Source organism: Corvus cornix, chromosome 1 (genome assembly GCF_000738735.6).
Source record: "Corvus cornix cornix isolate S_Up_H32 chromosome 1, ASM73873v5, whole genome shotgun sequence".
NCBI lineage: Eukaryota > Metazoa > Chordata > Aves > Passeriformes > Corvidae > Corvus > Corvus cornix.
In genome coordinates this window covers 4221177-4246384 of record NC_046332.1, presented here as the reverse complement: position 1 = coordinate 4246384, position 25208 = coordinate 4221177, and the positions used below count along the sequence as shown (strand labels likewise).

The window sequence follows — 25208 nt, the reverse complement described above, 5'->3', positions numbered from 1 at the left end:
ACTGTGCAAACCTTCCCCAGGGAGAGCAAAATGCATAATACCCAAACCAAGGACAGGATGAGAGTTACTGAGATGCCTTGCAGGACAAAGGGGCTAAGACACGATGGAAGATGATGGGCGTGTGGTATGTGCTTTCAGCTCTCTGAAACTTTGTACCATTTGAAAAAATAAATTCATATTACTGAAAATGATGGCATGTAAAACAACAGACACTTACCATCCCCGGAGAACCTTAAAAGAACATGGTATGAATGATGTAAAATCAGAAACTTCTGCTGTGAAATCTACACATGCTCCTTGGAAATATGTATTACTGAAAGCTTTGAGCTACAAGAACAAAACAGAACAAAAACAATGACTAGAAGGAAAAATGAAGGCATTATCATTAATGTAAACAGAGAAAGCTGTACTCTCAGAGAAGTATCCATTCAATTCATAAAGATACAATTAACAGAACGAATTCTCATTCAGAGGATCTTTTACATTTCTACATCCGCTTTATTTTTAGAAATATCAAGTATTTTGTCACCTCTGGGCTGGCACAGGAGGCTTCCCAGTGATGCTAAGGCAGGCAGCGTTACAGCAGGAGGGGACCCAGGCAAAAATGAGAAGAGTAGGACTCAAGGCTGTTATCATCCACCCAAAGTACCCCTGAAATGCAGCTTAACTCTCACTACAGCTGAGCAATCCAGCGCTCAAAGCAGAATGGGGAAATGTTGGTCAAAAGATACAGGGCTGCTGTTGACAAAGTGCCCTGAAATCTCCTATGATCACAGTGGTTGTAGGTGGTTTTTCATTTCAGAATTAGCAGGAGGATTTCTCAGGGAACTTAGAACTTCTAAAAGTTCAGCCAAGCTGCTTTTATATGTCATGGTAAATAAGTGCAAGTCACAGTGAACCACACCCCACCAGTAAGATGTGATCAGTTCCTCCCAAAAAAGCAAAAAGGCTGAAAGTGTTGCAGTAAAATAGAAACAAACAAACAAACCCCCAAAAAACCAACCCTCCCAAACAAATAAACAAAAAGCCCAAATGAACAAACCCATCCCCCCAAAAAAAACTCAAACCCAAACAAAAAAAAAACCCACAAAAAACCCCCCAAGCCCCCACCAAAACAAAAAGAAACTCTAGTATGATGTAGGCCATGATCTACAGCAAAGACACCCAGAATTCTGTACCCTTGGTCTGCCACTGTGTAACTGAGATGAATTTCATTTGAAAGCCTGAAAGAGAGGCTGGAAAAGAATGAAAAATTTAAGTGTATCAAGAGAACAGCTCATATTCTGTAATGGAAGAAAAACATGATGGCTGTTGCAGGAGCTACTTCCCCCTTCATGCCCCAAATTGGCCAAGCTTCCCGCCAAAGAAAAGAAATCAAGTGCTTTTGCCAGCACAGAGTGAGAAGGCCAAACACAAGTGTCAGCAAATGATTTTATGGAAAAGTTCAGTCTATGTTTTTAAAAGGAATGAATGTTTCCTGTTAGAAAGAACAAGAAAGGCTTAACCTGGCCTTGCAGGCTGTGAGTGCTAATTGGAGAACATGGATCAGCTACAATAAAATGAATAAAGGGTAACTGATTTTTCTGTAAATACAACTGCACTGCTATGTCACAAAGCACCTATTTAAGCTGTAAATACATAGTATTTTCTACCCACTCATCTCAAAGCTCTTTACAAAAGCGAATATATATACATACACACTGCCTTTCTTTCATAAGCCACGTGCTGTGCAAAGCTTTTAAAAAAGATTCACAACTCATTTTCCACAGAATGTATCTAGTAATGAATGAGGGTCTTAATTTGACAAAAGCTGGGGTGCAAACACTGCAATTAGTCTCCAACTGCAGCCATCTCCACTTTGTCAGGGTTTGACATTACTGTGTGACGTTTCACTTCCCAAAAATCCAACGGACAGAATATTAAAACACAAATACAGGACTGCACAGCAATTACCTCTGCTTCCTAAATCATCTATACAAGTCACCTGCTGTTGAAAGAGGCTTTGTTCTTGCTGGGCAAAGGTTTATTTTGATAAAGAAAATGAATGGCTTTGTAGAGTTGGTGATTTCTTACACTCTGTGTATTTGGTTTATTAGGGAGCTTGGCAGGCAGAAAAGGTCAGGGGAATTATTGAGACACTGAAGAAAATTTTGCTGCTTTTCCATTTCTGATAAGAACAGAAATGAAAAAAAGACACACTCTTGCAGGCAGTGCAAACAGTTCCCTTAGTTCAGACTTATGCTTATTAAAGGTGAGAGAATGTATAACCACTCAAAATAACCAATATATGACTTATTCAAGGGTCAAACATCAGGCTGCTGAAGGATTTGCCAGCTCCTATGCACCACACCTTGAAATTCCAAACTAAGAGACTGGTTTTCACGTAGAAACCTTTTCTTTTACTCTGAACGTGAAATTCTTGATATTTATAAAAAGGGCTGTCTTTTACTTAGGATAAGTGATTAAATGTTTTCCCATTAAAAAGTACTCAAAATATTTCCTGTCCTGTAAGAACTGTAGAGTTATGAATGATGTTCTTTCTTCCCTAGCCCCAAGGCAGAATCCTATGAAAACCAGGATTGTGATAAATCAGGATAGTAATTTTTTCACAAATGGTGTTAAGACTGTTATTAGGGACCACAAGAGGCAAAATACCCTCTAGTACATGTCAGTATTTAAAGGTGTCTGTGCATATACACACAGTTTTTTATGTTTCTGGAAATAAAAAGCCTGTAAAGTACAGTTTATTGAAACTTCAGACGTTTGAATTGATCTTAAAGGTCTGCAACACTGGAATAATGCGCTCAAAGAATAGATTTTGGGAGATCCTGAAAAAATGGAAGAATTGGAGATGGAAATAAAACTATCTTCAACTGTTTAGACCCCAGAAGTTTTATCTGAGTCAGTTATTTCATCTGGTACCATTCACCAAGGCCCTCCTGTGAACACACTTGCAAGTCTTTGGATTTGGCTGCAAACTGCCATGTGAATAGTCGGGCAGGAAGTCAGTGTTTAAGGCTAAAATAATACACCAATTATGTCTTCAGACAGGAAACATTTCCTGTAGTCCTGGGTTAATCATAAAATGGTAGAATTGGAGAAAAAGGAGGGTGTGGTCCACCTGCTAAGTAACACAATACACAACATTTCCCATCCAAGCAAGCAAAAGAGAAATTGTGTCCAGATGACAAAATACTCAAGTCTGCTGAAGCAGAACCACTGAGCTCTAAAATATCTTTTGTCAGAAAATAAGTCATGTTCCTCAAAATAAACTTTCCCCAATTTGCTTAATTAAAAACATGTCAGAGAGAGAGAGCAATAAAACCACTCAGATCATCACCCATGCCAGCAGGACAGAAAAAGATCAACCAAACAACTCATGCTGGACAGGGGGAGAGCCCTGCTGGGACAGAACATTGCAGGAGGCACAGAGCACACATGGTGATGAACACAGAGCAGGTTTTTGTTTCAGAAAGATAACTCAAAGGTCCATTAATGGAATATAACCTTGTTAAGATAAGGACCAAAAGTGTAAGACCCTAAAGTAACTCATTTTTGAGCCTCAGAGTGAATTACAGGGACTACTTTCTCTTGATAAATTATCACTTGGTGATAGACACAACTTTCAGGGAAACTGGCAGAATGTATCATAGGAGAGATTTATCACAGATTTATCATAACCAGGATGTGTTCAGTTAAGCTCTTATGTTACTGTGAGAAACCTTAAGGAGCAGCTCTACCTGCTTGGAAGACTTTGGAAAGCAGAACTACCAGTATCCAAGACTAAAAACCAGGTGTTGATGCATCTGCAGGTTTGAAACATGCAGCTGAGTTTTCTGCAGTTTATATTTTCATCCTCACCTGACAGTAAACACAGGAGTGACAAACTGGGTGCAATGCAAAGTAATGGAAAGAAAATCTGCCATAAAGAGAAGGATGAATGGATGTGATGGTGAGTTTCCAGAAACAACTGGGAAAGAAGAGGGAAATTCATAGCTACAGAGACCCAAAGTCACTCAAAACCTAGTGGACTGCTTGCATTCTTGGGGACAGAATACTAAAGGGTATGATCTGGAACAAAGCAAAGGGCAGAACACGTAGCAGACCTTACTTTGATACATCCACCAGTTTCCTCCATCACTGATCTGCTGTAGCAAGGTGACAATACTGAGGTATCACCTGAAATTACTGAGGTATCACCTGAAGCAAGGCATTCAACATTACCTGCATTTAATTATTAAGTGTAGTTTAGTACTAGAGACTGTAACGTAATGCCAACATACCAAATGTGGAGGCTCATTTGTCCCAAGGGGCTCCTGCAATAATAAACACATACACACACATTAGAAAACCCCAACATTAACTACAATTAATTTCCTAGGGGACATGCCAAGTTGCCTGAAATTTGTTAAGTATGAACTCAGGAGCAGAGGGGAAAAAAAAACTTCCCAGGCTCTTGGCACAATTCTCTTCCCCAATTTCTGCCATGAGCTGCCCGTAAGCTCACAACTACCTGTCTGATTGTTCAATGCCTTTCACACAGAGAACTTGCATCAGCATTAATTAGTTCCCATAATATGGATTAGAATCCATGTAAATGTCTCTGCATTTACTTTTGAGGCTGTTTCTTGAAAAAAAGAACTGAAACCAACAGAAGACACCTCTCTCAACATGTGCTCTTCAAAATACGGTTAAGTATTCCTTTCACATTCCTATAATTTATTACTTATTAACGATTTATAACTTATTATCATTTAATACTTATTGCTGAAGATTGTCTTTGTTTTGCACTAGGGTTTTGGCAGCTCTGGCACTAATCTGTTTGGGTGAGTTGGCACTACCTTGGATTGAATAATGGATTAAAAATACTTCCTGTCTTTATTCACGGTATCTAGTACAAATATTTCAGCATAAAAATAAGAAAAAACCCAACAGAATTCTGTTATGTAACAACACAAGCCAGATAAATTCTCAAGTATTTTTAAATACATTATCAATTAGGCATTATAAATTACTTTGTTTTAAGGCAAATTAATCTTTCCGGGCCAGGTTATTTTTTCCACGTATGCAGTCTGCCAAAGGGAAATTCTTCTTACAAAGTTTCCCTGGTAATTCTCTCAAAAGACAGAAAGATCCACACTACCCATTTAAGTCTCCATCCTGAACAGACTCATTATGCCTTTCATAAAGGGTCTTTAAATTGTTTCCAAGAAAATAGACAAGTTGTTATAACACAGACTCTCCTGTTTAATTGTTATGGTACACTCTGACCTCCAAAGGTCTCATTTCTTTTAAGATTTTCCCTTAAATTCTGGTAACTCACCAACTTAACAGGTCGAATTGACATGATGGTTTTACTAGATCCTCCCCAGTCAAAGAAGCATTTGTATTTTCCTTTCTCCAATACATATTGTTCTCCACAGAAATATTTCTGCTGATATGCCACCCACCTGAAGAATGACACAAAAATTAACCTGAAAACATCACATTTTTCTGAGTAGTTTGATGACAATAACAGCAAGTCAAGCACAACAAAAAACCCACCTGGCAGACAGTGCAACATTAAACCTGATGAGAGGCACAAAACTGTCTCATACTTCATTTTCTGCTTCTACCTACTTTGGCAAACAGAAGATTTTAGGTGTCTGCCTTCCCATCAAACTCATTGTGAGATGATGCCCTGCTCAGAAACTCAGAGGAGAGACATTTAATTGATAACTTTTTCATTCTCTCTTAATTGAATCTTTACCTGTTTGGCATCCCCCAGACAGGGCTTTCTTACAACTTTTCCAGTTGGATTTAGGAAAAATGGTGGAAGAAGAAAGAGAAGTAACTGAGGAATGCTTGATGAGAGAAAGCAAAAGCCTGCAATAGTTGGCAGTTCAAGCTTGTCCCACCATGCTTTCCCTGTTGCAGTTTAAGAAGAATGAAACCCCCACCTAGAGGGTCCCTCTAACCCTGCACAGTGGCAGAAGCAGATGGGAGATAGTTAGACACCACTAAATCACCCACTTTTGGTGGTGCATTCCTCTTTTACTCACCCAGCACTGGGACTATTATATTAGGGATATTACAGGGCATGTCCTCACCCATTTTACTTTTATCACCCACTGGTCAGTCTGTTTGCTATTAATTTATCTAATACTTTTTTTTAGCCTCCTGGTGCTCTCTGCTACCACAGCCCCTTCAGCACCAAGTTCCAGAAACTCACTGCCTCTGGTGTAGGAAAGGCTTTTTTTCATCCCACCTCAAAATCTGCTTTAAAGCAATCTCCACTTCTGCAAAGCATTTCCCTCAACTGTTGTCATGCAAGATTCTGTGAACTGCTTTAATCTTGTCTTACCACCTTCAGGATTTTGCAGCTCTCATTTGTATCCCTCCTCTCCAAACTGAGTCTCAGCCTTTCGTTCTTGTACCTAATCCTCATGAGACACTAATCACCAATCCCTACATAAGCAATTCAGGTCCCTCACTTCACAGTTCCTGATCCCCATCACCATCAGGGTAGGTATGACAATGTTAATAACTGCATTTTTAAAATAACTGCATATTTTAAAATTTTAAAATTATTAAATGTCTGGAATTTCCACCCCCATGATTCCACAGTGCTCTTTTCCCATAAAGTCTTTCATGTTTTAGCATTTAGTGGTATTATTTTTCATGCACAGTACCATGCCTTCCAAATAATGGCCTACTCTATCATTCCAGTAGATCCTTACAAAAAGGCCATTATATCTTATCTTCCTGTGAACTCCTGCAGTATCTGATGGATCAGAGCTGTTATTTCATGCCAGGCATTCTCACCCACCCCCCCCACTAATTTTTAGGCTTCTAGTGCTTTTGAGTTTGTCCTTAATTAATACTGCATAACTCTGTCAACAGACACTGCATGTGGTCTAATGTACCTTATTTATTGCAATTGTGTTGTTTATTTTCCTCCTGAACTTCACATATGCACACCAAAAGTTAGCCAAGTCCACCCTGGAAGCTGGATCAGTTTGAACCAGGTATCTTCAACACCTGTTGCTTTAACTCTCTCCTTTAAGTAGTTCTATAAAAAGTATATTAATTTCAGTGCCAGCAGTCTGACTTTATTACAAATACAGCACATCTCATCCTTTCTGGACAGGCTCTACCTGTCCCAAAAGTTATACCAGCTCTTAATATATCTAAAATATCTCTTCAGTATTACTGCCAAAGCTACTATCATGAAACTATAGTCTTTGACACCTTAGGAGAGACATTACAAACTCTCTCTACTAACAAGAATGCTCAGATCCAAATCAAGCAGGAGAGCTACAGAAAACTAAAATGATTTCCCTTCCATTCCCCAATGAAGCTTACAGAAACACTTTTCTCCTCCAAATATTTACCACGTGTACCATGTGGAAGACATTCAAAAGATGTACCCAAATGTGCACAGAAATGTTTAACAGCTCCATCCATCCATTTGAGCAGACTTACACTCCACTTTTCACAAGAATCGACCTCGTCTCTGGGCCAAATCCAGCCTGCTCCAAATCAGGGATTTCTTCATTGACGATGTCAAATCCTTTCCCGTCTTCATCATCAGACTGGAAAAGTGCCACTGAAGACTCTATGAAATCCTAAGAGGCAGCACAGGAGTTAGAAGACTGTCACAGCTCAATGACTCTTCACAACATAACACATTTTGGCAAGGAGTTGTAGCCAGAGACACAGCATGCTATGGAGCAGTGAAGGGACTTGGCTCCCTGGTGTGGATCTTTATGGGGTATTTTGGCACTGAAGTTCTGGAATAACTGGAAGCCTGGCAATCTGATATGGCCTTCAGGGGTTTGCACGGAACAGAGGAAGAGCCTGCTGCCCCTGAGCACCATCCTTTCCTCTTTGAGGATGGCTCAGAGTGCAAAGATGATGGTGTGGGAAGGAGAAGAGTTGAGAAGAGTTTAGCACTGATCTTCCAAAAGCCTCACTCCATGCAGACCATGACTATAGTTTTTCATTTAATTTCTCCTTCCTCATCCCTTCCCAGCAACATGGCAATAATTACAGAGAGGAAAAGATCACCTTTCCAGCACAAGGGGTTTGCACTTTTTGGATACACCCACTGTAGCTATAAATAAATCCTGCTTAACACTGTCACATTCTCTCTTACATAGCTGTGACACTGCTTTGTGCTTTCAGCCAGCTTAGTTTCTTGGCCAGATTACCTGCACAGCTTCAGATTATTTGCATTTGGGTTTCAAATCTTCAGCTTTTTAACCACTTAGCAATTTTAAGCACACAGTTCAGCAGCTGCTTGGGAAAATAGAAAACAACAATCTGTTCACTTTATTCCTTTAACTTTTAACAGAAAGCATGAACTCAATTTCAGTGTTTCTCAAACATTCAGCAGTGTTATAATGAGTTGAAAATAAGTCTTGCAAACAAGAAATAAAGGTTATCAAGTAAATAATGTGGATGACAGAGATCCATAAACATATGAGGACACCACCATGGGTATTATTACACTAAACACTGAGAAAACAAAGATTTATAACTATGAAAAATCACTTAGAAATTAAGGACAAACCAAGCATGCAGCCAGATTCATTTGGTCAGGTGAACCTGATCAAACAGGCTCATTGGAGGGCAACACATTTTGCTACAGGATGAAATCACAATGAATAATGAAAACCAATTTTAGAATGAACACCTGACGCAGCTCAACTTCTCTGCACTGTTTACAGGACAGTAAAATGGTGATGGAACAAATCCTGTAGTAAAACTGGTTTTCTTACTGTGTTGACCACTTCCTTCTTTCATTTACTTAAACTGTTGCAACTACTTCAGGTATAAACTAGAAATTAAAGTGCCAGGTCTGGAAAAATCATCATGAACAACTGCAGCTTCAGACTACTTTTTAGGGGAAATTTTAAAAAAAAAAAAAAAAAAAAAAAAAGAACAGCCAAACTCGTGCAGTATTAATGCACATGAAAACCAGCTACTCTTAACAATCCTAAAGCAAAAGACTTATTTGTAAGAGTACCCAAAAAGTCATTTAGGTCAAATCTACACATAATTCCCTTAACTAAGTTTAAATACTGAAATATATCCACAATTGTAATTAAATTTAAAACATCTCTCAAATTCAGCCATCATTCTTTCCACTACTGCTTTTCTTACAACAAGCAACAGGAAAAGTACTTTTTAAGAAAAGACTTTCAGACCAAGGCAAATCATTCTAGACTTGAAAACATAAATAGGAAAGCTCTAAAGGCAACAAATTCTGCTCGACAGAAAAAGACTCAGAAACTTTGCTCTTTCACTGAGCCATGGGCAAAGCCCAGCCTGGAAGGTATTTGACACTGCAGAAAAGAAGCAAATGCCACTGTCCCTCAAAGCAGCTCACAGTCCAGACTGCTGCCTGCCCTCAGGAACATTTGACTCCGGTGTGTTCAACACAGATGCTGACAAGGGAGCTGGCAGCAGCTGGAAAAAACAATCCTACAAGATCTTTTTACCTCTGCTTCACAAACACTTCCCAAACCCCCACATCAGCACCTGTGAGTGTTCACTGCAGGAATATTGAAGCCAGCCAAGAGCTGAGAGCCCTTGCAGCGTGCCCACGTGTGTGCACATCTTCACCAGTGGCCGGGGAGGGGGGACGTGCAACAATCCCCACTTTGTGTGTGGTGCCCGACTTTTCCGACTTGTCAGGAAATGAAATTCCTGCCTCAGCTCGACTGCAGCACTGCCCTGAGTACAGAAACAGGGGCTGCATTTCCCCAGCACTAGCAGGCTCTGGTGGAACCTGGCATGTGGGGTTGTGGTGGCTGGGGAGCATCTGAATAGCTCTGCACACTGCTAAGCCCCGGTGACAGAGGGGACTGACACGGGCTGACGAGGCTCTGCAGAGCCACTGATGTGCCTCTGCCCCAGCTCCAGCTCTGGGAGCACCACACAAAGACTTCTGATCCCACTGTGCCTGCAGCTGACTCAGGTACATGGGGCTCAGCAGCTTCAGCTCCCAGCCCTCTGAGCCAGGCTCAGTTCCCTGAAGGTCTGGGTTGGCCTTAAAGCCAACACAGCCAAGGTCTGCTGGCGTGATGCCCCAGCAGAAAAATCCAAGTCTGGCTGAGCTGGCCCCATTGAGCCCACACCGTGAGTCTGTCCAAAGAGCAGGGTCAGTGCCCAGCCCCACTGCCCATCTAAAGTGACCATGAATAATGTGGCTCAGTTACACTTCACAGAACCCCAAGTCTTCCACAGAGACTCTCGAATTCATTTGACTAAACGAGAAGAGCAATAAAGATCTGATATCCAGCGATATCCCTGCGGATTCTGAGACCACTGCAACCTTTACCTTGCTTCCCCGACAGAATTCCTGAGCTTAGGGAGAAGAGCCAGGACCTTTGCTGTGCAGTGAGGGGCCTTAAGCACAGAGATTTTGGATTTTTGCCCAGGTCCCCTTGAAACTGAACATTTGGTACTAAAATATTTTTAAAATCCTGACCTTAAGTATCGCATACAAAGTCACAAAGGGAGCATATGGCCAGCCTGAACACTGCCCTGTGTGATGCACATCACAGAGAGGGAGGCAATCTGCTGGTCAAGCCAAACAACACAATGCCAGGCCCATTACTCATTTTATTGGCAAGCAGCTGATTGCCTTCACTTATGCAACAAATTGAGGGGAATTATTCCTTTTCACTTCTATTATCAATAGGTAAATATTTATGCATATTTATAAGCCAACTGGAATGATATATGTTGATATATGACTGTGAATTATATGTGTTTTTAAAATGTTAATGACTTGAGCCTTCTGACTGTTCTAGGTGCAAGTAAAATTAAATACAGAACATGGAAGGTCATTCTTGCTACCCACACGCACAATTTTAACTTGTATTTATGTCCTTTGTCAAGAGGAAAATCTAAAAAGATCATTTTCAGTTGCTCACAAATCCTACATATAGCTGGAAAAGAGAGGAAAACTAACATTATTCAGTAATTGAACAGGATTCTGCACAATCAAAATAAGGAATCTGAAGAAATTCCCTACCTACTTTTTTCTCAGAAACCTGAAAATAAATTATTTAGAGAGGGATATTCTTCTTCAATTCATTCTTCTATATTTGTTTTGATAGATTCTGATTATAAACCCAGCTTTTGCTAGGTGCCTGTCATGAAAAACAAACCTGCAAATTGTGAATTTAAGTACAGCCTTCTTGGATTCATATTAACTTTTTATTTAAGAAAAAAAAAAAAAAAGACTGTTGAGACAGTGAGTTTGCTCTAAATGCCTATCTTCAATTTCTACAAAATTCCTGGCTCAGGAGTATCACATCTCTTCAGATGAGGAGATGAGTAATCTGAGTATACAAAACTGAGTAAATATCAGAGCGAACAATCTTACTCTCAGAAGAAGTTACTCTTTGCAGCTGTATTTAATGCTCACAGAGTTCCCATTATAATAAAAAAAAAAAATCCTTCAAACCCTTACACAAACAAACAAAAAAACCAAACCAAACGAAATGATGAAGAACTTCTAATCCCATGTTTCCCCATCCCTAAAAAGTCTAACTTTGCTTCCAGTACTGGACTCTTATAAATAGTTTTTTTTATTATTTCATCCTTGCCTCCACTAAACACATTTTAGTAGCAGGGATTTTTTTACCATGATTATTTTTGCTGCCAAAATTTTCTGGCAGAAAAATCACAGACAGAGGGTAATGCTGTTTTAAGGCTTGCAACAGCTGCTGCATTGAAAAGCTATTTTTATTTTAATCAAGAACTACTCTGTACACTCGGGCACGCTACGCTTTTAAGAAAATTCTGTTTGAGAGATTCAGATAGCTTGAGGTGCAGGAGTGAGGTACTTGGAAAACCTGGCAGGTAGACGAGGAATTCTGCACGATTCAATTCTTGTATCAACTTCACAAAGACTGTTTAGAACCTGCTTCTTCTTAATGCAGCCTAGATTTCAGCCAGTAGGAAAAGAATGAGGATGAACACGGGCAAAAGACAGAATGACCAAACCCAAGCCAGCTGTACCGTGGACAAAGAATAACCTTGCTCTTTACGGACAGAGCCGTGCATAATTTGTATGAAATCCATGTAAGTACTTACAGCCTGAAGGAAGCGGAAGGACAGGAGGGCACTGCCAGTTCCCCCCCAGGAGTGTCTGTCCTCATAATCTCCCTCCTCCAGCAAGAACTGATGGCCTTTGTAGCGCTCCTTATCATAGGCAACCCATCTGTGGCAGCCCCACAACAAAAGGAAGAGAAGTCAGTAAAGGCAAAACAACTGCACACATGATTTTCTGTAACAAATGAAAGGGGAAGAGAACATCCGAAAACCACTAAAACGAGTATCACAAACCCAGCCAGTGAACAAGGCAATGCTTGTTTGGAGTCACAACAGGCACCCATGAAGTGTTCTTTGTGGATCAAAATCCCACCATGTGATTCTTTAGCCAACAACAGTTGATTTATGTAACGTTTCTCCATGTACCTCCTCTCAGCCAGCCACATTCCCAATACCAAGATTTAGTACCACAGAGCCCAGGATGCATCAGATGCCAAAAGTTTCAGTGATAAAAAAACCAAGCAGCAGATCTCTTCAGTGTGCTAGTAAATGATGAGACTCTACCCTAGCTTGAGCTGGTGACAAAATTAACATATTTCTGCAGAACAAGATTTCGCCTGCTAATATTATTTTTTTGCATTAATCTAAAAGCATACACATATAAACAAATTGAATATATATTCCATATTGCATATGGAATATGTTTTAGCACTAAACAAACTGAACTTTTCGAAGTATTTTGAATATATAGATAAGGCTCAGTTAAAGGAAGGTGTTTCCATATCAACTTCAAGTCTCTACAGGATCTTAATTTGAAAATGTGCTTCCCCCTCCTTTTGTCTTGTAAACATTTCTTTCATTAAAGCTCCCCTGTAAATATTAGAACTGCTGTACAAATTCTGTTGGCAGTGAAATCTGGCAGGCTTTACTTTTAGTACTTTTAGTACCATTTGGTTTACATTAATTCAGCTGTTTAGGTTACCACAGCACTAAAAATAAAAGCTGCCACAACAGACAGAACAATGACTTTTAATAATCGGAGGCTCCCCAGATAGAAAACACACAATGCACTTATGAGTAGATTATTTGAGTATTAACAATTAGGTTTGTTTTGAATTTAGTGCCTGTAAAATTCTGACAGCAGCCTGAAAGGATCTATGTTATTCCATCTTTATACTGAAGTGGAAAACCCCTTTGGAAACAAAAGCAAGATTTTCTGCAAACTGTTTTATTACTGAGGTCTTTGGCAGAAGCAACCATCCTGCCTGCTCTCAGACAGTCCTGTCCTGTTGGGAGTTGGGAGAGGGTGAAAGAGCAACACGAGGGGTTGGCAGCTGGTGCTGGGTTTGCCTCAGAGCACCCACCTTGTTACACAGGTGTGACACAGCCCCCTGTGTGTGTGAGACACAGGGAGGGGCAGGGCAACACAGAATCCATCCAAAGCCTCAATTAATGAAGATAACAGCACATTCCCAATTCCAGATAACATGAAACAGGTGGCACAGGAAAACCATTGAGACAATGAAACAGTTTGTAGGTTTCAGAGGTATTAAAATGTCAAACTGAAGACTGACCACACCTACCCAAGGTCATTTCAGCAAATTAAGTAGAGACTATCAGGAGTATAAAGCAATACAAATTAAAGCTCTGTGTGGCCTAATTTACTGGCATCCAAATGGCAAACACTGGCTTCACACCTTTCACACATTTACCTTGGTAGGCTGATAATCGAAGAGCTGATAATACAAGAAATATACACTCCTTTCTTTTCAAAACATTTCACCTGTGGAAGATTCCAGTCACCCCCCTTAGTTAGCACTTCTAAGCACTTAATTATGCTTCTCTCCCTTAAAATAAATAAATATAAAAGTGAAATATACTCACACTCCACCAATTACACGTAGTGATCCAATTTCCTGAAACTCTTCTTCACTACCAAACAGTGCTGGGACAGAAGTGATGCTTTCTGAAAACTCTTTGAACCATCCTCCAAAGTGGGGTTTCTCATATATTATTATCTAGAAAACATGATGCTGAGCTTAATCCTTCAAAAGCAGACAAGAAGCCTCTCCCTGTACTTTGCTGAAGTTATTTCCATGACTGCAGTTAACAGCCCCTTCAGGTTCCTCATCTGCTGAATCACACAGATCAGCTGTTAACAATATTTATATCTGTTGCAGCATTTATTAGAAAAACACCCAAGCCATGCATGTATTTGTATAATTAAAAGTTACCTAAAGCACTAACATTTTTGTAGAAAAAGGAGCAATAACTCTGGATCAGCTTTCAGCTCCTCAGATCACAGAAGGATCATGGTCTCACTCACAACTCCTTGTACTAGAATAGGGGATAGGCTGGCAGGGTTCTATTCCTGTCCTCTTCCTCCCTTCCCTCTCCTTTTTTTTTTTAAACTTGGTATGTTAAATGGGAAAATCTCCCCCAATCCCTTTATCATTACAGTGACTAATGTGTCAAGTCAGAAAAACTCATTTCATAGCAAATTCACATTTTCCTAATATGTGAAAAACAAACCACTGCTTTTACACCCCATCAAACACTAAGTAACTTGACAGCACTAGTGAATTTTTCTTCAGCAGCAAGCACTGAATAGCTATCAAACATCACATACCAAACAAAAGGAAAGCAGCTTGCATAAAGGTTTTATATTCCCAGTGTGCTTCTATATTATTGTCAATGCCCTCTGTGCTTACCTTGACATTCATTGGCATTTGCACCTTTAGTCCACCCTAAAAACAGATGGGGGGGGGGGGGAAATAGGTATTTCTATTAAACTTGAAGTTCCACTTTGACATATGTTTTACAGTACTATCAGAGCATGAAATCTTTGCAATTATATTCACCACTTTCAGTGTTGGCCATAGATTTCAAAAGGCTATAAACACTATAAACCTGACCTACAAACAAATCAGTGCACTGACAAACCTCTAAGACTGCAAGCAATTTAAAAATATTCCTTTATGGTCTGGGAATCTAAAGTAAATATTTACTACATATTTTTAAACTAATGGATATTGACCAGTTTTTAAAATTAACTTTTAAAGCTTTATTGCACTCATTTCAAATTTCTAAAGCACAAATGCTGCAACACTAGAAGCGAGAGAAAACAGCAGGAGAGACAGAAAATAGAGTCTGACATATTCATGTTTCTGGTCAAAGAGCAAATACAACAAATGCATCTTCTCTGGAAATGTGAGTGAATGATGCTCTGTGAGGGAATAAGACACTGACCTCACTTGAATGACTGAAGAGACAGCTATAAGTCTTACTCCTTTATGGCTTTTGAACTGTTTTTCTGTAGGCTTACTATGTTCACAGTAAAATTTGTGTTATACCCCTTCCCATCTCTCTCACACGTAGATCCACGTGCTGTCTATCAACACAAAAAAGCAGCTGCACCTCCCCAGATTTCTGGGCAATCTGTGGTCAGAGAAATACTACTGGGTAATAAACTCCTTATCTGGTCTTCCATCCCCAATAGACTCTAACTGAAAATAAAGAAAATCTAACTGTACAACTGAAAAAAAGAAAATCAACAACTTTGGAAGGGCTTTTTGGTTAATGAATTGGTGTTGGATGCAATAAAATGAAGAGCCCTTCAATTCTGTTTTATTTGACCTCCTCCCAACAACAGCAGTTTCCCAGGAAGATGCTGAGGGGTGCAGAAGCCCAGCAAGTCACAGTGACCAAAGCAAACACACCATGGAGGAGCATTACATGTGTAAGGATTCACCCGAAAAGAACATTAGAATCCAAGTTGTATTTAGGTCCAAACCTCTGGGGAAGCAACAACAACAACAAAGGAAGGCACACACTTTATTAGGGAATTGTGAAGTCCTCACCATTCTTAAGGGACGCAGAGATTTTACATCTGCTGAAGGAATTTCAGGTGGTGAATCACATTCTTCCAAAACCGTCATCTCTCCCTTGTAATTCAAGTCTGAATAAGCAAGCCATCTACAACAGTAAGGATAAAGGACTCAATAAGTTCATATAATTAGATTTCAAATACAAACATCTCACTAAAATTATTTTCCTTTTTGTACTCATAAGAACTAGATAATGTTTTAGACAGCACATCAAAACAAAGCTGTATTTAAATATGCTGGCAACATCACTGCTAAGAAGATCTCAGACACTTTTCCTCAGTCCAACCTAAATATAAATGAAAGAGATGAAAATTACCAATTTGTTCACTCACTTAAAAAAGCCAGCTTGTTATTCCTGAGTATCCAAAAAAAAGTCAGTACTGAAGATATTTGTATTGAATTTTATCTAGGATTGTCACCTTATCAATTAAAAGGCTTCTAACATCAATCCCATGTAATTTTTTTCAGTGGAAGTTATTAAAGTATGATTATGTACAACACTCCTTTGGAAAGCTATTGTAATTTTGACACGAGGATTTAAAATGTTGGGAGTCCTTCACACTGTTTTAAATCAAAAAGAAAGCTAAGTGCAGAAGCTGGACACAGGTTTAGTCGACCACGCAAGGAATGGAGGAAGAGGCACAGAGCCATCTGGAAAGTGGTGTTCCTAAAACTACTAAATTTTGTCAAAACTAAGACAAGCTCTGTTTTTAACTCCTTCACCATCTCGAGCTTCACAGACATATTGTGAGATTGTGGGAAGGAAGACTTGGCTCACGTGGAAAGGCAACACTCCTGTAATAGAAGAGCTAATGTCATTCTGCAATGATTTATGAGAAGAGCCACACAACTCCCAAACTTCAGGAACTGTGAGGTGTTGGCCCACGGAAGAGCCCATTCTGCTCAATACAGGAAGCACTGGGCTACCCAGGGGCCTGTGTCCTATTGCATCACCTCCCTGCAGAACAGCAGGATATGGCTGGAGGTTGAGAAATGCTGGAATGATGTAACACTCATTTTCTGGTATTCAGCCACAGTGTTATGGTTGTAACAGGGTGGGTGACTTGGGACACAGTATTTATTCTCCAATGAACTCAAAGCTAATTATAGCTGAGTTGCTTCTTCTATTTATAAAGCTACTCAAATATGGAATTACTGAAGACTTCTGCCAGCAACTAGGAAAAAATGCCTTCAAAAATTTGGTTCTGCTACTAGGAGCCCACAGAGCACAGTGCTGAAATGTAGAGCTGGGAATATTCAGTGTATGTTTACTGATTTGTAGCAAAACCCCCCAAATATTGTTCATGTTGCTGACTGACTTTCATCCCATGACATTACTCTTCTACCTGCTGGCAAAATGCTGTTAAAAAGGTTCAGTACTCACACTCCTGATCTGACTCTTATGTAAGGGTTTTCCTCAACATCCAGTTCTTCTAAATTGGCAACTGCACCCTGTATGCAGATGGGAAGTCCCTCTGTACTGCCAGCTGCCAGGCAGAACTCCACCTCTGGAATGCCACAGTCCTGTGGAAACAAATCAAAGGGTAATGTTTATCCACACCTGCAGACTCTGCCCCCAAACATTCCCTTTTTTGCCCCATCTTCTCACCCTTCTCCAAGCTTCATAGAATGGAAGGGTTTTATTCTTCTTTAAATGGAGGCTGGAATTTTTAAAAAGCTAAGGGAGGTAAATTTCCAGCTCCCACTAATTTTCAAAGAAGAAATTTATGCCTGTCAAGTGACTTTCAAAAAGGCCAGTTTAAATATTCTCCAACTAAAGGACTGAACAGCATTATAAAACTGACTTTTTATCTTTTAAAAAACAGTGCTTCCATAACACACATGATGCATGCATTAACCAAAACTTTCCAGAAATGTCTATTACATTCCCACCTCCCTCCCACGACAATCAAGTTCTGTAATGCAGAATCCAACTACAGTACCAAGCCATATGAGTTCAATTCTTTTTGTTGTGCTAAATAAATTTACAGCATTTTAGATGAAGGAAGAAAAAAAGAGCAATATTAGAAAACATCTATTTTATTAAGTAGACACTTGGGCAATTTTCCTGCTACCACAAAGCAACAACCTCTATTTCCTCACTGGAAGTTTACTACTGAGAGATACCACGCTGGAGAACAAACTTGTTGACCACATGCTCTTCTCTAGAATTTGCAGGGATTTTTATTGAGCCCCCCTCCTTTTGCAATATTTATATAACATGCATTGCCAACACTTTCTTCCCCAGCACTCAAACACATCGTGAACCAACAAGGATCTTCTGCAAGTCCCTGTTTCAGCAGGATGTTCCAGAACAGTGAAACGTGGCTCACGTGTGTAGCTGGAAAACAACACTTCTCAGTGATAACATCCCCAGAACGCTTCCCCTTCCCGACCCACAGACCCATTTGCTTTAGGACAGAGGGCTTGGACAGCATAGAGAGATTCCCAAAATTCTAAAGGTGGCTGGAGGAAGATGCCCCCTGCATGTGCACTAGAGAAGAGGGATGAGGACTGGTCTCTGAGGGTGCCCTCACAGAAGCACCTGATTTCTGGATTTGGTGAGGACCCAGGAAGGTCACATCATGACAGAGATCCTGCATGGACCGTGGAAGGAAAAACACAAGAGCATGCAGAGAAACCCAGCAACAGGGCACAAAAGCTCAGGAAGCTCCAGCACCTCATCTCATGACACTGTCCTTTTGCATGTGGGCTTTGAGCGGGGTTTTTATGGGGTAACATCCCACAGCTTCTTGGTTAGCAAGATTTTTTCAGTAGCTATTGAAGTGTCAGCAGTGAGTGTGGCAATTAGAATGGATGCACTTCAGGATATTGTTTCACTTTGCTCCCGAGACCTGAGGTAACACAGTAATACTGTTTTGGCAACTCCCCCTCCTGCAGAGTCACATTTCCTCTGTATTGTACCTTGCAAACAATGCACAGTCTTTGTTTTTAGAACAAAAACTGCAATACAGGAATTTTTATTTTCAGATGAACAAACCCAGAAAAACGAGGAAAAGAGACTTTCTAGAAAAATGCTGCTTTATAGGAAAATGCTAAGGAACTCCACTCCTCAATTCTAAGTGCATTGCTAGACAAGGTTAAAAAAAATAAAAACAATCTCCCCATAGTTTTCACATGTATATGTATCTTATTAAGCCACAGTTAAGAAATATTTCAAGTCTGTGGGGTTTTTTCCTAAAAATATCTGATATGTAACAAGGCTGAAATTCAGAAATCCAACAATAAAGCTTGACACTGAAAATGGGAAGTTGCACCTCCAAGAATTCCACAAATAATGATGCCAGAATCCTAATGGTTTCAGATACATTCTGAAACAAAGTACCTACAAGACTAGACAAGTAGCAAAATAAAAGTATCTGCCTGCAGGCTCAGACAGAATATGAGATGGAATATGTTTAATTTTAATTCAGTAGGAGGCTCTTGTTTTTGTTTTTCATTTAAGATTGGAAAAAGCCAGTCTGTATTCTCTTTTCAAGTCTGCTCTCCTGACTCAGAAGCTCATGAAGCAGTCTCCAACTCCAGAGATGACAAATGTAGCAGGGTAGGTAAAGCACAAGCACTCATAATAAAATCTCTCCTAGTTATCCCCATCTCTCTCCAGCAAGATTTTGAGAGCAATAAAAAAACCTCTACTCACAGTGATTGTATTTTTGAGTGTGTTCTAGATTAAGTCCACAAACTTCTTCCACAAAGTGTCACACAGTAAACCGAGGTCTTCATCGAAATCAATTCAAATATTTGTTTTTAAAGGTGGTAACATGGTTGAGCAAGAAGTATATTGTATTTTCTGAGCACATTTTTTTAAAGTCACAAATACACATTTTGACTTAAATATGCAATTCAATTTACCTGTACTGATGCACAGACTGCAGAAAATGGTAACATTTATTATTACTGAATGAGATGAATGTTATGTATTTGCTGATGCACACTCAGTGCTATGCTATTAATTTATACAATTCAAGCATGCAAATTTAGCTTGGTAAATATTGGCCCCAGCATGTTCATATTTGCCTGAGCATATTTAACAGGCCTCATTACTTTCAGAGGCTCCCTTAACGTTCCCAATAAAGCCACCATCTTTAGAAACAAAATGAAAACCACACAAATATGATAGCAGTCAGGTGGAGAACTAGATTCTTCAGTCCAAAGCCCTGTCATCTGCAAGGCGTCAAGATTTGGAAATGAGATACCCACATGCAAAACTATTATCATACAAAACTGCTACCACAGTATTTCAGCCCAGATCCCAAACTGGAAGGTTTCCTCCCTAAACCCACCCCCCAAACTGTGCCACCCCCCATCACAAGCAGTCCAAACTCACATCATTCATTGTCCTACTGACCCATTAGGCAAAAACAGAATAAAAAGCACAGCAAACAGATCATGCAGCTGTGCTCATTTCCAATGATAATACACAACCAGCAAATGCTTAGGTAGGTCACAGCCTCCAGGCATCCCTCTCTGCCTTCCTTACTCTGTGGTATTCTCCTCCTACCTCCACAGAGTCATCCTGGAATGCCTGTGCTTCCCTCGTGGTCTTTAGGGAGCTGGGATGTTTACAAAGCACGTGGAACACTTACAGACACCTCCAAAAGAGTAACATGGCCCTCAGCAGAAAGGTGAAGGCTCCTCCTGAAGAGAAGCCTTTAGCATGAAATATTCCTCTTCAGTGGCATCTCTGACGTTTTTCTAGTCTGACCAAGAGCTCCAGAAGAAGTGACAGACCTAAAGCCTTCAACTCCCTCAAGGTGGTCTTGGTTGTTTATCCTTCTTCTGGATCTAGGATTACAGCCCTAGAAGCTCCAGCAGGGCTAAATAAATTCAGCACTGCTAGGCCTTCTCCTCGGACCTGCCAGCTGTGGTGACTGAAGTGATCAAATCAGCCTGTTTAACTGGGGTGATTTTGTGTCAACAACAGGACAAAGAATGACTGAAGTCTGGCTTCTTAAGGGAAATGCCAAAACAAGGATGAGAGAAGAGCCTATTAAAAACCAGGCCTAATTAGTTCTGGTATTCACATGATTGCTTTGTAATACAGTCTAGACACCACCTTACTTTAGATACACGTTTTGTCTTTAGGATGCTATCTGCTTCTGGAGCTTGTTTTTTTAATATTACTCTCTGTTGGTCCTCCAGGCTTTTTTATCCTTTCATAATTCTTACTCCCAGTGCTCCAGCACTGGACCACTCTTGCTACCCATCACCACCAACCAACTACAGAACTCAACAGAGTTGGTAGTAAAGTAAAATAATACAAAGGAAATTAATGATTACTGTCCTGGAAATACCAGCCAGCAAATGAAACCATCTGAAACTGCCAGGTGTCTTCCTATGGCATCTGACAAAGTAGTCCCTGCTTAAATTATGAACTTCCTTTCCCCTGGCAAACCATACAAACAAAACAAACACACCCTTCCATGTAATGCTGTGAACGAACCCATTACAAAGGGCATTGCTTAAGGAGACTCCACAAGGAATCCAGTTATTTCCTGCCCAACCATCCTGCAGACAGCATCCTGCTGTTTCAGATCCCTTGTCACCTTGCAAAATAGTGGTTTATAAGACTATTCCAGAATGGAGGTGTCAGGAACTCTTCCTGACTCTTGTTTTTGGGAACATAACATTTAGCACCCTCCCTGGGCTTCCAGAAACAGATAGAATAAAGCACAACACATGCAAAAAGGTCAGCAAATGTATATACAGTAGGCCAGAGAACTGAGCTGGCTACACAGACTGTGCTGCAGGAGCTGCACTGAACCTGTGTGTGCAGGCAGACTTTGACAGCCTTGGCTCACGCTGACTTGGCCTTAGTGGAATTCAGTCTCCACATCATTTCAGACAGGTCTTCATTTTACTGGTTGCACAATCTGTTTCCTTGGAATCTCCTCCCCACAACTTTCTTGAAATTAAATACACATGGGTACACCTAATGCATATCCACAGGTAGCCAGGGCACAAGCTAACCACAAATTAGCAGAATCTCTGCTTTTTTGGGAAGGCTTGAAGCCAAATCAAGAGCACAAAGCTACTGGCAGACTGTTCTTTGGTCAATATGACACAAAAAAAAAAATTAAATGTACCTCCTAGAGTTTCCTTAGTAAAGATCTGTTTTTCCTCTTCTTGGCAAGCTGTTTTCTTCTCAAATATTTAGCCAATGTTCAAATCTGCTAACTCAAAGCAACTGAACAGCCATTAAACAACCACCATAAAAAAAAAAAAAAAAAAAAAAAGCTTGAAAAATTAGGAGACAAGCCAGATAGCCTGGACACAGAGCCAGTATGGCCAAACTAGCCTGGAGAAAAGACACTGACAGCCTATGAAAAAGAGAATGGCAGTAAAACATGGGAATCACACACATGAGCTGCCTGAAAAAGAATCCACTATTTGTCAAATAAAAACAACGCCTATATTTTCCACAAAAATAAATAAGGTAACACTTCGGGAAACTACCTTCCAAAAGTAGTTCTACAGCAGCTAAAAAACAACCTAAAAAAAGGAGGTTTGAAGCCTTTTTTCATGAACCAGGGTTTAGAGGACAAAACCTGGCTTAGTGAGTGCACTAACCTCACCAACCATGCCTGCTAGAGGTTTAATTTACACAAGGAAAGTGTTGATTACTGAACTAGTGTACAGTAACAAAGCTTTCCATCTGTGTTCTATATAAATGAACCACAGACTGGGAGAGGAACCAAGGTCAAACCTATTTAGCTGTACTGCGAAGATTTTTATCAAGCATGATGAAGCTAAACTCGGTATCTTTCTATCCAAGAGTTTTCTTTCATACCCAAGACACATCCAGCTTCCCTTGGTTTCAGACCATAGTTCCACATGTTATTGTGGAATACCTTTATTTATTTAGTTGCCTTCCACATTATTGATCAATAGTCGTATTACATATTGGTCAAAAAATGTTAACTTCTTTATTCTTGCTTTCAGTCAGCCTCTTTTGGATTAATTAATTTCTAAGTTTTTTAAGAGAATGAAAAAGCATTTCTAATTGTCATGACATTACGCCCCTGTACCGATGACAAAAAGGTTATCAATTTTAAAATGACCTCTATACCAGCAGAGAACAGAGAAAGCACTTTACTGAAAATCTTTCCTGTTGTGATACAAATGATAATTCACTCACAGCAAGGGCCATTGCCCTGTGAGTAACTGGAATGCTACACTGAACTTCTAAGTCTTCTTAAATCACAAGATCTGGAAAATATATTCCTCATTCACTGAGTAACAACAGATGCATTATACTCAGTTTTAGACATTCGATTCTTATCAACAAAAAGCCTTCCAAACTGATGGCTGTAGGCAGAGCCACATGCTGTAGGTGTACCACTGGTCCACGTGGAAACCCTAGAGGTGGCACAGAGCTGTTAGAGGGAATGGCAGCAGTTTTTGGAGGCTACGCTGTACAAGTGGGATTGGAAACCCAACTGCTACTGAAGCAGAGACCATACAGACACAGCAGACAGCTTAAGATAAAAACTTCTTCAAAAATATGAACTGATTCTGTTTAATTTAAAATAACTGGACAGGTCACTGTGTCATGTGAGGGTGGTAGCAAAGAAACACAATCAACCTGCTCATTAACTCAGGAAGAAAGGGAAATTTAGCACAGCAAAAGATAAAGAATTTACCACCTAGAAGGTGAAAAAAGTGAGTTACAGCAAATGTAAGTACAGTCAGCAACCCTACACACACATTGTCCACTGCCAGTAATACGCCACGGTGACCAACAAATCAATCACGCGTGTGAGAATGTTGTGAAGAAAGCCCGTACCTTTGTCACGTGTTTGATCGAACCAACTGTGAGGTTTCTTCGATGATGTTTTGTGCCTGGGAGATCCCAAAGATGATCCAGCACAGCCTCCCCTTCCTCTAGTACATGTTTTCGACCCTGGAACTTCGGTTTCTCATAAAAAATCCAGCTGCAATAATGATAAAATGAACTGAGTCGTTGCTGGTAGAACACATCTGATGGAAAGCCCAGGAAAAAGCTCTTCTTATCAAGACCAATATCACATCTTTCTCATGCTGTCCCTCAGTAGTCACATTCACTTTAGCATTGAAAAGTAAAATACACAGTTCTTCTCCAGGACAAAAGATAAAATAAAAATACAGCTAAACCACAATGTGAATAAACACCCTTATTTTACCAGGACAAATGTATTTATTGTCACATCAAAACATGTCCTGTTCAGGCAGATACTACAAAAGGTATAAAACATATTAATAATGGCATTCAGCATTTCTTAGGATGTGAAGGAAATGTATGCAAAGCTGCACAAGGCTGCCTCAAAACTGCATAAATGTGACAGGCATGGCTGACACAAACATTCCCTGGAAGCTCCACCAACTAAATTCCAATGCAACAACTGACACAGACCCAGCTCCCCAAAGCAAATTGAGAAACACTTGCAAACTCACAGGTACTTGTATTTATCCTTCTGCATCCACATTCCTTTAAATGCCACATTAAAACCAGCAGCTGAGAATGTTCTTTTGATGGTCCTTTTGCAACAGCTACCATATAAGGAAACTGAACCATAAAAATCCACCTTTTTTTGTCATACACATCTCTAATCATGATTATGACTGCACTGGCTCAACACTTCAGGCAAGAACTCTAAACTTACTTGTGGCTCTATTAGAAACTTTCTGTTTGAACTTTCTCCCCCGGGGGAACAATACTTTTTTTTTTTTTAAAGCCTTGTTTCATGCTTTTTTAGATCGTATCCGTCTAATTGTAAAGAAAGAAAATGACACTCCTGCAGATCAGACATGTGTCAAAAATAAATAAAAATACAAGAGGAACGTACATGCAGTCTATTGGAAAGACTCTATTTAAATATGACCTGGATTTCTTACCATCCTCTGATTATCCTAAGTATTGTTCCAATGGGAAAGATCCACGATGAGGCATCTAGCACATCAGAATGAACTTCTTGTTTACTTTTGTTGCCACAAGTATCATAAATAATAATCTGAAACAATACACAATGCATGCAAATGAGGGCCCATTTCAACACAGAGCACAGATAGTTATTTTTTGCTTGCAGCTTGTGCCCACTCAACTGAGAGGCTACACAGTTTCTTCTTTTATGAAACACTCTACTGAATGAAAACAACAATTGCTGAGAAAGACAGCAAAATTGCTAGTGACAGGATTTTAAATAATATATTCTCACTATTAGAGTGGGCAAGCATATGCTAATAATACACAAAAATACGTAAGATTAGACT

At 39.9% G+C, this 25208-nt stretch overlaps 1 protein-coding gene across 1 annotated transcript in view; it reads right to left on the bottom strand.

Annotated features, from left to right (window-relative positions):
• The window catches only part of CRYBG3 (crystallin beta-gamma domain containing 3), an 83408-nt gene that overhangs the window by 14470 nt on the left and 43730 nt on the right, over positions 1-25208 (bottom strand). Inside the window, exons 6-16 of the mRNA XM_039555185.1 lie at positions 24834-24949; positions 23746-23893; positions 17323-17462; positions 15912-16026; positions 14763-14798; positions 13936-14069; positions 12094-12220; positions 7465-7607; positions 5324-5450; positions 4284-4316; positions 218-327 (exon numbers count right to left, since the gene is read on the bottom strand). Coding sequence (XP_039411119.1) covers positions 218-327; positions 4284-4316; positions 5324-5450; positions 7465-7607; positions 12094-12220; positions 13936-14069; positions 14763-14798; positions 15912-16026; positions 17323-17462; positions 23746-23893; positions 24834-24949 — 1229 coding nt within the window. The remainder of the gene's footprint in view (positions 1-217; positions 328-4283; positions 4317-5323; positions 5451-7464; positions 7608-12093; positions 12221-13935; positions 14070-14762; positions 14799-15911; positions 16027-17322; positions 17463-23745; positions 23894-24833; positions 24950-25208) is intronic.